Below are 14,596 nucleotides of genomic sequence, written 5' to 3' on the forward strand. Positions count from 1 at the left end.
AGCATCACTGTCAGCCCCCGGTCCCTTAGAGATCTCCCACACTGTCCTTAGCTGAAAGTCAAAACGCTGAGGCTTCGGGCACATTCGAGTATCTGGGCTGAGCACTGGCACAGCGTACACGTGGGTTCCAGCCTTTGTTCAGGTGTGCCTCTCGATAAACACATTTGGCACTCCTGTTTATTTGTGAGGAGCTGGTGGGGGGAGATGTTATTGCTAGTGAAGCCATGTGAATGAGAACTGATGATGTGCAGACATTATGAACGTCATGGCTACGCTTTCTAAATAAAGGTATGCGTACGTCTCCGCGTGTAATAAAAAAGAGAGATTTTTAGTTATGCATTCCTTGTTTTTCTTGTCAGTTTCAACAACGTCGTTATCCGAGCATCAAAAACTGTCCTCTTTGAAGAAAATGTATAATTTCACTCTATAAAGTTTCAGTGAACGTTTCTGTATTTCCTGTAAATTACCAGAAAACAGAATTGAATCATGGGAAACGGGAACAATTTGCTGGCTTCTCGTTTAGTGAAAATGAGACGTTATGTTTGTGATCTCGTCCATTATGAGCGATGTTACTTTACAAGGTTTGCCTAAATGTGATAAATTTATGTTTTCTTGCCATTTGGGCACTGCCGAGGTCACGGTGCTTACATGAGGCAGAGGAGGGGATGTGAGATGTAAAGTGGAAGGTGACGCACATCCTAAAAATAAAAAAGCACAAATATAAATGACTCCAGAAGTTTCAGACATCCTGATAAAAGATCGCATGAAAGCTGCTAAAATGTGAGCATTTCTGTTGCAGGTTGTGCCTGTGATTTAAAATATATATTATCAGGCTGTTGTTAAAATAAACCTACAAAACAGCACAAGCACATGTAATATCACATAACAGATTGATGCGCCCAGCAGCTGAGAGCACAGAGGAAGAGTTGTTGATCATGTTGTTGTCATGGCACCAGAGTGCAACCGCAGTAGAAAAACGATGCAGTAAAAAGGAAAGCTTTCTGCAGTACTGACAGAATAAAAGACCGCTTCAGACTCGTGACCTTTTGTTCAAATTCTCCCTTTGGTTCCTTCTGCTTTGGCCAACTTTTCGTAGATTAGAAGAATGATGAGCAAGTGTTTGTCTGCCTCCTGTTGGTCCCCAAGCTGCACTCTGCCAGCCTATTTGTTGGTTTATTGTGCTAAGACAGCTATTGTGTGTCCTAAAGGAGGTTTGGCCCTTTTTGTGGCCTGAGCAGGTGGTTATTTTCAGTCATGCTCACACGGCTTGGCCTGCATGTGCATTTTCAAGACTTTAGCAAAGATTAAACATTTAGATACGTTTTTCTCATTTTATCTTGACTCATAAAAATCATTAAGAAAGTGGTAAAAATGGAGCATAGAGTTTACATATTTACAGGTGGATGTGATGTTGGAGCTGAACCTTTTGTGGAGTATATAAGATGCAAAAAGAGCAATATATCGAAAAGGGATGTAGGTTTAATATTAGTATTTGAAGAATACGGTACATTAAATGAAAGAAGGGGAGGACGTACGAGTCAGCAAGGAGGAACACAGCGTAGGGAGACTGTTTGGGTTTTTATTTGTGTCAAAGTAAAAAAATGTCCTCTTGTTCCTCTGTCTGCAGTTTCAACAGACATCTGAGCATGCTCTGTTCTCCAGCTCGGTGGTGGACATCTTCACTCAGCTCAATCAGAGCTTTGAGATTATCAAGAAACTGGACTGCCCTGACCCCACGGTGGTGGCACATTATAACAGACGCTTTGCCAAGGTGAGCCCTGTGCCTTTGTTTAGAGCCCATTTTGTAACTTTGGTCTCTGCAACACTGAAAAACATTCAGTCTCTCTCAGATCTGACAGCATCTTAGTTTTTTATTCATTTCTCTGTTTTCTGGCTAAACGTGAACATATGCAGAGGCCATGTCTCACATTATGAGCATATTAAAACATCCTTTTGCTTTCCAAGAACTACTGTTGATAGGTCAGGTTACTCTTTAAGAGAGCGCTTTACAAAAATACTCACTGGCTCTTACCTCTAGTGCAGGCGTATCACGCATGCAGCCAGTGAGGCCAGAATCATCCCACCGATGGTTCTAATGAGGCCCAGTTTGAAAAAGTGAAATCTGCAAAAGAAGAAAAGCAGAAAAACTGAATTTCTGTCAGTTTATAAAACATCTAGCATGGCCTGTCATAACTGGATAATAAACTACTGACAGAAATGAAGTTTAAACAAGAGTAAACATAATTTACTCTAAATTAACAGAATATTTCTGTTTAATTAAATCCAGATAATGAGCTAAAAGTGTTTTTTCTATAATTTTCCTCAGTAATTTCTCAAAGGGGAAGCCCTTCTAATAGGTTTCTGTACATTTCTGGAGTATTGCAGCAGCAGGAGTCGGTTCACTTCGGGCACGCTTGCACTTGGGGAAATACGCAGAGATGATGACCACTAGCTCAGAGTGAAACCAGAATATTTGCTGCACTATTTGCACTTTAGTGTAATCTGATATAGCACAGACTTGGGAAGCTCACAGGTTCAACAGCAACTGTTCTCTCATGCAGTGTGAAAAAACTTCATATTTGCTATATCCTTTCAAATATTTGAATTTCCCTGCACCTCACTGCTCACTGCTGTTTTGGATATTTGGACAAGTTAAAGTGGGATAGTGGGTAGCGTGGATTGATCAGTTAATCGAGAAGATCATCTGACTCTATTCAAAAGCATCAGCCTTTTTAGAAGACTGTTTCCTCCTTTTATAATCTAGTAAAATTGAATTGTTTCTGAGTGATTTCAAGACAGAAATATTAGCTGCTTTAGCTCCAGCCGTCCCCGATACATCATTCAAAGGCAAGAGGTTGTATAAATGTAGACATGAGGAGGAAAATTGTATGCAGAAGGCTTTGAGATCAGAATTTTCTTGCACTTAAGGAATTTCATGTCTATTTCTTTACTAGCATGTGACTCTGGTATGCAGTTGTTTGTTCGGAGTAAGTTTTTCATGACTGTATCCATCAGTGGTGCAGAGGTGAGATTCTTTACCTGAAAGTTCCTGCTCGGTGCAGCTTTAGACCATGACTCCTACTGAGGTCTTTACTCGAGTCTTCTTTGTTCAGTCTCTTGAATCATTTCTAACTCACTAACGAATTTCAGGTATTTCTCTGTAAAACTTACAAACAGGGCATAAAGTGTAGGGTTATGTTTTTTCTTGAAATGTAATTTAAGGCAGGTCCTTTTAAGCAGAGCCGTTCAATCTAACAAACCTCTGCAGAGAAACTGTGTGCGCGCGTGTCTGGTGTTATGGCTCGATCGATACGGGACTCATTAAATAAAGAAAGGCTAATGTAAGCCATCACTCTGAGCTGTCCATCGCTCTGTCCCCGACCCTTGACTCGCTTTTCATTTTGTGCCGCTCCGCTCATGTTAATCTCCTCCTGAGTCTTTTCATTTCTACCCATCCCATCAATCCTGGGACTCTTGTCTTTTGTGTTCCTACTTTTCCGTCTATGGCTGCCTTTATTTCTTCCTCATCTCTTTGTCACCCTCCAGTTTCACATTGTTCTGCTTTCCTATGCAAGAAACAATAATTAGAGTTTGTTTTTAAAAGTGTGAGGAAAGCGAGATGGCTGCAGAACTTGAGTGATATAAAGCCGCACTAAGCAGTGCAGGCAGCTATCAAGCTGCATGTTTAATGCAATAGTTTGTAATCTTGCTGAGTCAGCAGAAAGTAGGGAAATCTCTCACAAGTTACCACTGTGATGATGACAAATTAACTCTGTGATTTATTTAAAAGTGCCCTGTTGAGTTTTTATTGCAAGCAAGCATGTCATTCATTGTTACCCATCAAAAAGCAACCAGTTTGCTGGCTGGACATTATAAATGTTAGAAATATTTTTTCAGCTTTTATTCATGCAGGGCGTCTTCATCGAGCACATTACAGAGTCCAGCTGTCTGCGTGCTGAAGAGTATAAAGCTCATGCAAATCTCATGTCTTTCCTTTGATAATTATGTGTTTTCTCATATAAAGGATGCGATAACTAAACAAGAAACATACAGTGAGGCCAGTGATTGACAACTCCACACATTTTAAAAGTGCTTAAACAGAGGAAGAGTGCTTCTTTACGTCTCTGATTTATGAGCAACGATTTTCTGCAAGATCTTCCAACAGCTGATGGCACTGTGTGCATCACACAATGTCACATGAACTCTGACACATTGTTTCATTTATATTTGCAAATTATATAATAAGATATTAATATTTGATGTTCCTGTATCAATAAAATATTGGCATGCAAAATATCACAATGCAGTGCAGTGTGAGTGACTTTCCGGTGCTTGGGTGGAGCCTACTGGTGGCAGCTATTCTCAGGTGGACTCATGAAAGACATCACACAGATGTAGTATTATTATGAAGCGGGCACCAGTAGCTCAGCATTAGCATCTGCATTAGCTCAGATTTCCATGACTTACACATATCTGGTGTGACAACAGTTAAGTGTCATCAATGAGTAAAAGGTAAATCAGTCAAACACGATGAGGCATCTTCTTTATTATCTTTAACATTAGATTAGCTCGTGTTGTCCTGAAACTACACGCAGCTCCTTAAGGCAGACAGATCGACATTTTCAGTTAGCACAGTGCGAGTGTCTGATGCTACCTGAGTTCAAACAGCAGTGCTCTCAGCTCGCCAGACTAAAAGGCTAAACATCAGTGTTCAGCGTCACTCTTCACTCCAGAGGATCCCAGGGAAAGCATGTCCCATCTGAGTGCTATCTTGTTTCCACAGACGATCACCAAAGTGCTCCTGCAGTACTCTGCTCTGCTGGCCAAGAGCTTTCCCTCCTACTGTGAGAAGGAGAAGATAGTGAGTACTGCTGCGTCACCACTCTGCTACCAAAACACCTCCCTCAGGGCTCATCTCTGATTTGGAGGGAGACACTTTGAAAGCTAGTAAACTCTCTTTGGAGGGGATTAATATTTCAGTGGCTGCTACTTACTCATCTAACTTCAGTCTTTAATCTTCCTGTCATCGCCCTTTTATCTTGCTAATCTACTTTAATTTTACAATCTTGACTTTTCCTCTTTTTTAAAATTCATCATTTATGTTTGGTCTGCTTACAAACGCTGCCTCCCTGATTTATCTTCCTCCAGCCGTGCGTGCTGATGAACAACATCCAGCAGATGAGAGTCCTTTTGGAGAAGATGTTTGAGTCCATGGGAGCAAAACAGGTGAGCATTAACAGGTGTATGCGCACACACACACACACACACACACACACACACACCAAACCCTAAAGTTTGTAAACCATCTGCCAGGCAGACACTGATTTCAATCACTTAAAAGGTCAAAATGCTGATTTAAAGACTTTTCCATGAAGTACATGACTGAAAAATGCCAGAAAAAATACTTTTTCTGTTCAGAAGTGTGAATGTGAAAAATGGTAAATGGATTTGGTTCTTCTATAGCGCTTTTCTGCTCTAGCTGAGCCCTCAAAGCGCTTTATACAACATGCCTCATTCAAACAAACACTTTTTTCTATGCTTAAGTGTTTTCTCTCTAACATTCACACCCTGATGGATGCATCACAGAGCAACTTTGGGTTAGTATCTCGCCCGAGGATATTTGGCATGCAGAGTGGAGCGGCCAGGGATCATCAATGTTCCAATTAGTAGATGACCTGGTCTATCTCATGAGCTACAACACCTGTGCAGAACAGTGTGTGTTACAAACGTAGGTTGACCGAACAGACAAAGGGGAACCTTCACTTTACAAACTTAAATTAGGTGCACACTGCAGTCGAATGTTGTCAGCATTCCAGTTCCAGTCATACTCTGCAGTGCGGCTCAAAAAGCACATAGGACGAAGGTTTAAAAAATCTATCTGGTGGAGCACTGATGCACTGAAAGCTCTATGAGCCACAAAGAAATCCATTTTGTCTGTTGGTGTGTTGAAGTCCACTGCTGGACCTATTTGGGTCACCTCCCCATCCTCCAGGTGTGACCTGATTTCTATAATGAACCCATTTGGTATGTATTTGGGTTCATCAGTCACCACAAGGAGAAGCAGCAGAGCTGAACCTTCTGTGGATGCAAGAATCTTTCCTTCTGCTGAGCCTGTGATTGTAGTTTCAAGGTGTAAAAAATACAAAGGTGCAAAAGCTGCAGCAAGTGTGAGGCTGCATGTATATAATCACAGATTTAAGAAAGCGAGAGTTAAGTGTGTGTCTTTTTTTCTGCAGTTAACAGCTGAGGAGGAGATGGTATGTCTCAGTGGGGTTTTGTTTTTGCTTTGCTTCCCTGTGGCTCCACCTCCACCCAAAACGATCTGTTGAGTACAGTAAAACCCACTCCACACCTCTTTCCTGTCATCAAACCTTTTTCCACCTAGCAGTGCGTGTGTCTGTTTTTAGATTGATCCCAATTTACTCATAAACAAGAGATCAGCTAGAGCTTCCTCTCCTTCTTCCTAGACTCCCAGTTTTCACTCCTCAAAATAAACTCCAGCTGATATAAATGATGTAGATGTGTGTTTTTAAAAAAACAAAACGTTCTCTTCGTGGTGTTTTTTTTCTCGAAAGCTTGAGAATGAGGAGGAACCCGATGAGTGTGATGAGGAGGTGGGTCGACTTCTTTTTCACTGGTTTGACTTGTTTGTTCCCCTGTTATGTCTGACTGCCATCGTCGTCGTTGCCTTTTTCTGTGAAAGTCCAAATATTTGCTGTGACAATTATTTTTATTTTTTAATTTAAGATTATTCGAAAAAAGCCCAGTTTATTTTTATTTTCAGGTTGTGAAGGTTTTTTGATGGGAACAACACAGTTTAAATCAATGGAGTTTACAGCTGTTGCTCATTTTTAACAATTGATGGCTCTAGTCAGGCTTTTATATGAACAAATAATATACATAATAAACAAGACACTTTAAATACACTTACATATTAAATAAAACGATAAATTAAATGGGAAACGTTAAGCCGGATGAACTATAGACAAGCAAAAAACCTTTTTCAAAAATCCCAAACTGACAGTTATAGTTCATTATCCATGTCCTTACTAAACCAGAGCAGAGGATTATTTCCTGGTGAGATCGTTCCTTTGTGGGTTTGTCGTTTTCTTTTTTCATATATTTTATGCACTTTCTTTTTATTTCCTTATGATATTTGGACCAGGCTGTCTCTGACAACGAAGGCGGCGATAACATGGTGGGTAGGCCACAACAGCAGATAAAAAACACTCCTGAAATCTACTTTAGTCTGTTTTTATTATTATAAAATGTTACTTGTGTTTTTAAATGACCGCATTTGTGTGGGTTTGATCCTTTTTGCTAACAGTCAGAGGAGACCAAGGTGAGATAAGGATTCTAGGTCACAGCCAACATTTATATTTCATATAGCTTCCTCAAATGTCCTTTTCTTTCTCTCATTTGTCTCATTTAACCTCGTTTTCTTATGTTTCTATTTTAATTTGTCGATGGCAACGTCAGTCTGGCTGCTCAGACTCTGAGGGATCTGAGGTAAGGAGGAGAATATCACACTCTTCCTCAGAGCTGCGATGATATTAAAGTAGAAATCTGTATGAGATAAAAACGGGAGATTTGACTGCTGTTAACACAATCATCACATTCAGTTCTGACGAAGTAGACTCAATCGCTGAAACTGCAGTCGGCAGTTTGTTGTCATGCAGAATCAATGTGACGGGAGACAAAAACACAGTTTCAGAACAAGCTCGGGTGTAATATTTGAAAGGTGTGAACGCACAGACTGTATATAAAAGATGGATGGAGTCGTCATCTGAAAAGCCTTTAAATTCCTAAAACTGCTGCTCTGTATATTGACCAGCAGGGGGCGACTCATCTCGATACAATGCACTTGATCTCTGACCCCAGTAAAGCCTTGATGATTTTAGTCTCTGTCAGTATTTCCTATATTAGAATTAGAATTAGAATTCAACTTTATTGTCATTGCACATGCACAGGTACAGGGCAACGAAATGCAGTTTGCATCCATCCAGAAGTGCTTTAGTGATATAGATATATTACAATATATATTAGCAATAATATAGATATGTAAGTATATTACAGAAATGGGTCTATTATGGTATGTTATAATGTACACGGTATGAAGTATGTTGTGAATATTCTATAACTATAGGTATGTACAGGCTGTAGTGAGTACAAGCTATGTACAGGATATGAACAGGATATAAATATGAAAAACTATACAGAATATGAAATAAATAACTTTACAGAAATCTGAGATATACAGTTATACAGAAATGTGAACTATGCAAGTTGTAAACAGTTGTAGGGTTAAAAATTATCGTATGTACAGAATGATTATTTACAGAGCTATACAGTAGTGCAGTTAAGATAAATTAGATATGTGGATAATTTCTACAGTATCTATATAAAGTGCTAGTGGTTGTGAGTGGTGGTTCAGTCCATGTTATTATTGTGTGTTTGAGGGTACAGTTGTCCATTGTGGGTGTGTGTATGTTCAGTCCATGTGTTAACGTGGGTCAGATGTCAGGAGGCAGAGTTCAGGAGTCTGACAGCTGTGGGGAAGAAGCTGTTCCGGTACCTGGTGGTCTTAGTCCGGAGGCTCCTGTAGCGCCTCCCAGAGGGCAGGAGGGTGAAGAGTCCATGTGATGGGTGACTGGGGTCTCTGATGATTTTCCCAGCCCTTTTCAGACACCGCTTCCTGTAGATGTCCTTTATGGCAGGAAGTGGTGCTCCGGCGATGCGCTGGGCAGTTTTCACGACCCTCTGCAACGCCTTCCGGTCCGAGGCAGAGCAGTTCCCGTACCAGACTGTTATACAGTTGGTCAGGATGCTCTCGATGGTGCAACGATAGAAGTTCACCAGGATGTCTGAGGACAGGTGGTTCTTCCTCAGAGTCCTCAAGAAGAAGAGGCGCTGGTGAGCCTTCTTGACCAGCTTGGAGCAGTTGGTCGTCCAGGTGAGATCCTCGGAGATGTGGACTCCCAGGAACTTGAAGCTGCTCACACGCTCCACAGCCGTCCCCTTAATGTGGATGGGTGGATGTGGGTCAGCATTCCTCCTGTAGTCCACGATGAGCTCCTTGGTCTTCTCGGTGTTAAGCAGCAGGTTGTTTGTGTCGCACCACTCAGCCAGACGATCCACCTCCTCCCTGTAGGCGGCCTCATCGTTGTCACTGATGAGGCCAATCACCGTGGTGTCATCTGCAAACTTAATGATGGTGTTGGAACCATCAGCAGGTCTGCAGTCGTGGGTGAAGAGGGAGTAGAGGAAAGGGCTCATCACACAGCCTTGTGGTACACCGGTGTTCATTGTGATGGTAGATGAGCAGCGGTTATCCAGCCGGACATGTTGGGGGCGGTTGGTCAGGAAGTCCAGTAACCATTTGCAGATGAGGGAACTGATGCCCAGGTCTGTCAGTTTCCTGATGAGTTGTGAGGGGTGGATTGTATTGAATGCTGAACTGAAGTCTATAAACAGCATTCTGGCGTAGGTGTTGTTGTTGTCCAGGTGTGAGAGGACAGAGTGCAGTGCGATGGAGACTGCATCCTCTGTGCTCCTGTTCTGGCGGTATGCGAATTGGTGGGGGTCCAGGGTGGGGGGGGGAGACAGGATTTGAAGTGTGCTAGGACCAGCTGCTCTAAGCACTTAGTGATGATGGGGGTGAGTGCTACTGGGCGGTAGTCATTGAGGCAAGATGGGTTGGAGTTTTTGGGTATCGGGACGATGGAGGTGGATTTGAAGCAGGCCGGTACCACAGCGTGGGCCAAGGACAGGTTGAATATGTCTGTCAGCACTCCTGCAAGCTCCCCAGAACACGCTCTGAGAACACGCCCGGGGATGCCATCAGGACCTGCAGCCTTGTGGACATTGATCCTGCTCAGCACCGCTCCTACATCGGTGGGGGAGAGAGTCAGAGGTTGGTGGTCTGGCGTCACGTCTGCTTTGGTTGTGGTTGTGGGGTTCCCTCGCTCAAAACGAGCATAAAAGTTGTTGAGCTCGTTGAGGAAGGAGACACTATTACCATTTATACAGTCAAATACACTCACGCCCATTTCATTAGGTACGCTTTGCTAGTACTGGGTTGGACCCTGTTTGGCCTTCAGACCTGCTTCAGTGTTATCCAGATTCAACAAGGGGCTGAAAGCATTACTCAGAGATGTTTGTCCTTAATGATCCATAATTTGGTCTCCGATTCCACCACAGCCCAAAGGTGCACTGAGATCTGGTGACTGTGGAAGGCCATTCACAGAGAACTAATTTCACGTTCAGGTAACCAGTTTGAGATGATTTGAGCTTTGTGATGTGGTATGTTTCCCTGCTGGAAGCAACCACGGTGGACATGAACGCCCAAATTATGAGCTCACCATCCAAATATAGCAACCATCCAAATGAGACACATCAGACCAACCAACATTATTCTTCTGTTGACCACTGTTGAGGAGTCCGTGTGTCCCGTAGCATCACTTTCCTGTTCTTAGCTGACAGGAGTGGACAGCGTGCTCTGCTGCTGCTGGTTCAACATGCGCCCCTATGCTCTTCTGTATACCTTGGTTGTAATGAGTGGCTGTTTGAGTTAGTGTTCAATTTCAGTCTGCTCAAACCAGTCTGGCTATTCTCCTCTGACCTCAACAAGGCCTGTGTGCTGTCAACAACCATGCCACAGTCAGCTTTCTTTCAGACTTTGATGCTCAGTTTGAGCTTCAGCAGGTTGTCTTGACCATGCCTACATCCCTAAATGCACTGAGTTACTGCCATGTGATTGGCCGATCCGATACTTGCCTTAACAGGTGTACCTAAAAATGCAACCAGTGAGTGCAGGCAGTATAGCCAGCTGGTTTTAGGACTTAACCGCTCGCATGAGATTCAGTGTCCTCAGGATCTCAGATCCACTCCTAGTTTATCACTCTGACTACAAAATAAAATATTTTTTAAAAAACAACCAAAATCCTGAAAACGCAATTCTGGCAGCTCCATCTTTTATATACAGTCTTCTGTAGTCTTTAATCTGTCAGAAAATTGTGCTTCTTCCTAAATACTTGTGATAAACCCCTCCGCAGACATGATGCCAAAATATTAATTAAAGCCTTTGATACCACATGCTGGCAAAGCTCTTTACACATTTACAGCCGTGTCCTAACGCAGACTCCTTCCTCTCCCCTCCAGTGAGTACATAATAGACCAGACAGTGGGCTGCCAGATAATTGAATTTGATGGAGTATAAACATGTTGTATTTAGCCGCCACTAAATGGTTTGCTGAAATGACTTTGATAGTCAGCTCAGTGTGTGTTTTGTGTATGTGTTCATGTCTGAGGGAGCTGTTTTCTTTGTGGCACAGGGTAGCGTGTCAGAGGGAAGGCTGGATAAAGTCCCAACCTCAGTCAGCCGGCAGTGTGTCTGCAGGGCAGCATGCTGCAGCATTATATTAAGATTTAGGTCGAGGATGTAAAAACAGCTCAAATCCAATGATGTTTATATTCGTTTTATGACTTTTTGATTCTTGGATCACCCAACCTTAAATTTTTATTAAAGGATTTCCTTCCTTATGAAAAAGGAGCATTTTTCTTCTGATCATACTCGTTATAATGATAAAACCTTCCTTTTCCTTTCCTATTTATCCTCTCCTGACTCCTCCTGCTCACTCTTAGGCTGACAACCGAGAGAAGGAGAAAAAGGTCAGTTTGTGCATAATGACCGTATGTTTATGTTGGAAATTAGGCCTTTGTGTTTTATAAACTCCTTCACTCATCACTTTTTAGTTTGATTAGAAGTTACAATCAAAAAGTTCCACCTGTTAAAATCAAGTATCATTTGGCTACGATTCCCTGCAAATTTCCTCGTCTGCTGCTCCTACTAGGTTTGTTTTTTTCATTGCGCCCCTGAGTTTCCTTTTCGACCACTTCCATGCGCATGTTTGTGTGGTGAGTCTCCGACACCAAAGCAAAGACTCGTCATTATGATTTTATTTTGGGGAAGAGAAAGAACATGTAAGGAACAAGATCTGACTAGTATGGCAGGTAGTGAGAGAAGTCGACCAACCTTTTCAGTTTGCTGTGAGTGGTCACACATTTGCATAGTACAGGTGTATTCACACTGACTGTTCTAACTCGGATACCTCAGGAGGTTATAGTAGACAGTTTGACCCCGTGTGACAAACAACATGGTGCACAGTCCCGTGGAAGTCATGTTTCTGGTCGCACGATTCACCTGCTGCAGAGCCTTCAGGCTCTTATACTGAAAACTTCATTTTAGTCTCTGAGTTGTAGCTGGAGACCCGACTGACTTCTCACAACACAAATTCTGGGTTCATTTTATTTGAAATACATGTGAAATCACAGACGCATTTGCAAGTGGTCAGAACAGGACTTCCGGGAAGTGATACAAACTTAGGAGAACTGAAAGCATTTCATAGAAGTGACACTGAAGGAGCTCTAATCATGGCCAAGTGTAACGTTTTGATAGTTTTATGTTAAAAGGTGGACAACCAAACTCCAAATGAAAGTCAGAGGAAAGTGTTTCAGAGCTTAAAGCCCTACGCAAGAAAATTCACCAACATCAGCCCAGGAAGAATAATCCAGTTTCCCATCCTTTAACTTTAGCTTTCCACCCAGACGTCTGCCAGTGTCTGTGTCCAACTCTTGATTCTAATTCAGGAAAATCAGTTGGATCTTAGTTTGTCTCCTAAAACAGTCTTGTCGCCTTTAGTGTTTTGCACTGATGTTCTTTAAGATATTGCCTGCAGCAGTTTAGATACAGATTTTGCGCAAAAACAATCAAATATTTATTCCAGCAAAATCACAAATGAAACTGGGTGTTAGATTGGCACAGAATTAAGTCATTAACAGATGTATGTCAAACACACCATAGATGCTCCCTCACAACTGTGCCTGTTTCTCTGCATTAGTCTCTTGGTGACAATGCATTAAGTGCCTCTTTCCACCAGATGTCTATTTTTTTCCATCGAGCAGCACTAAAAAGATGCTTTGGGAAAAGCGCGGGGTGCTACACGACTCCTGCTATTAAAGCTGACGAGATTGAAAATCTGGTTGGAGTGGGAAGCGAAAACTTGAGATATTTTAAACCAGCACTAAAAATGAAACTGCAGAGCTCTCATGGGGCAGCACGGCGTGCCTTCCCTTTTCAAAACAAGGCGACAGCACACTGAAATGTAAAAAACATTTGTTCAGCAATGATATACCATTAATTGTCATTTTCACCGAGCTGACGCTTCAGTAATTTTGTGGAGCGAGAGCAACTTTGTACTGGAAGTAGACGTTTTAGTTTGTGACTGTGTTGTCTTTAAAGCAGCTGTTTACCCTCTGTGCTCCTGTAGGATGAGTCCTCAGCCTATGATGACAGTGAGGAGGAGCAGGAGAAGGTTTGGCTCCATGTCCAGTATTTCCATAACTGACCTCTCCTCTCCTGCTGACAGACATCACTGACTCAAATCATTACACATGGTTAACTAAGGCTGCAGTCACACTCGGGGAAACTGCTGGACAACCAAAATTATTACAACTCGTGTTATAAACTCTTATTACCTCAGAAATTGTTGCTGTAAAGATGGGGATCTGGTCTGAAACCACTCGAGTTTGCTATTATAAAGACAGTTTGTGCTCATCAGTGCAGACAGACTGATTGCAATGTGCTGTCAGTCTGTCTGTGTTTATAAATCAGATGTTTTTGGTCACTGATTTGTTTCCCTAGTTTTTCTATAAGGGGGTTGCCATCCTGTTTTTACTCTTGTGTGACTGAACCATAAGCCTTCCAGTTAGTTTACCATTCCTGTGTGTAAGAGTTAATGTTTATGTCTGAGCGGGTATACATATGATCCACGTATGTATACATACAAGTACGTCCTTGTGCACCATTCACTTTTTGTCTCCCTGGCCTTTTTTGTTTTCTGTTGTTTTAATTTTAAATATATTTTTATTGCTTTTTGTTCTAAAGCTGGACAAAGAGAAGGTGAGCCATAACAAGAACCACACGACAGTTCAGTTTCTTTTTATTTCATTAACATTTGTCTTATTTGTCTTTTCTTTTGTTTTCACACCTCTCTAGTCTGAGTCCAAGAAGGAAAAGGTGTGTTTTCAACTAAACTGTGTTCATGTTTTTTGTTTTTTAAAGCACTTTGTCTTTGTGCTCATTTGTGATTGTGCAGCCTAAATTGTTATTGTATATAAAAAAATAAGTTACAAAAGGCTTTAAAACAAAACCTGCCAAACAAGATATTTTGAGATATGAAGAGAAAAACAGAGAACTGAAAGTAAATGCTTGACCTTCATTTAGAAACATAAACACACAAGTTAATGCTGCTTCAGAGCAGAATAAAAAGACGTTGTAAACCTTTTAATTTGCAGCATTTCCCTATCACTGCTGTTGTTTTTCTCGCCAAAATCCCAAATTGTATAATTTATCTTCACTTCCACCTTAAAAAAAAGGTTTTGAGAGGCGTTTGTTTACTCTTTTATATTTAGGAGAGATGCTTTACACAGAACTGGAGTCAGTGGCCTTAAAAGTCTGTACCTTGGTTCCTGAAAGATTAGCTGAAGGGAGCTGCAGGAGGTCAGAATGGCCGTCAGCGTTAATAATGGAAAGCAC

At 41.8% G+C, this 14,596-nt stretch overlaps 1 protein-coding gene across 2 annotated transcripts in view; it reads left to right on the top strand.

Annotated features, from left to right (window-relative positions):
• LOC146376742 (protein unc-13 homolog B-like) overlaps positions 1-14,596 on the top strand; it is a 183,200-nt gene that overhangs the window by 151,663 nt on the left and 16,941 nt on the right. Inside the window, exons 18-29 of one of the 2 annotated variants that reach the window (XM_084945721.1) lie at positions 1,628-1,771; positions 4,784-4,861; positions 5,149-5,226; positions 6,237-6,257; positions 6,576-6,614; positions 7,166-7,198; positions 7,328-7,342; positions 7,480-7,509; positions 11,644-11,670; positions 13,329-13,373; positions 13,946-13,960; positions 14,057-14,077. In XM_084945721.1, coding sequence (XP_084801847.1) covers positions 1,628-1,771; positions 4,784-4,861; positions 5,149-5,226; positions 6,237-6,257; positions 6,576-6,614; positions 7,166-7,198; positions 7,328-7,342; positions 7,480-7,509; positions 11,644-11,670; positions 13,329-13,373; positions 13,946-13,960; positions 14,057-14,077 — 546 coding nt within the window. The remainder of the gene's footprint in view (positions 1-1,627; positions 1,772-4,783; positions 4,862-5,148; positions 5,227-6,236; positions 6,258-6,575; positions 6,615-7,165; positions 7,199-7,327; positions 7,343-7,479; positions 7,510-11,643; positions 11,671-13,328; positions 13,374-13,945; positions 13,961-14,056; positions 14,078-14,596) is intronic. The other variant, XM_084945720.1, reaches the window with a different exon arrangement.

Source organism: Perissodus microlepis, chromosome 12 (assembly GCF_051167445.1).
Source record: "Perissodus microlepis isolate ML-2025 ecotype Zambia chromosome 12, ASM5116744v1, whole genome shotgun sequence".
Classification (NCBI taxonomy): domain Eukaryota; kingdom Metazoa; phylum Chordata; class Actinopteri; order Cichliformes; family Cichlidae; genus Perissodus; species Perissodus microlepis.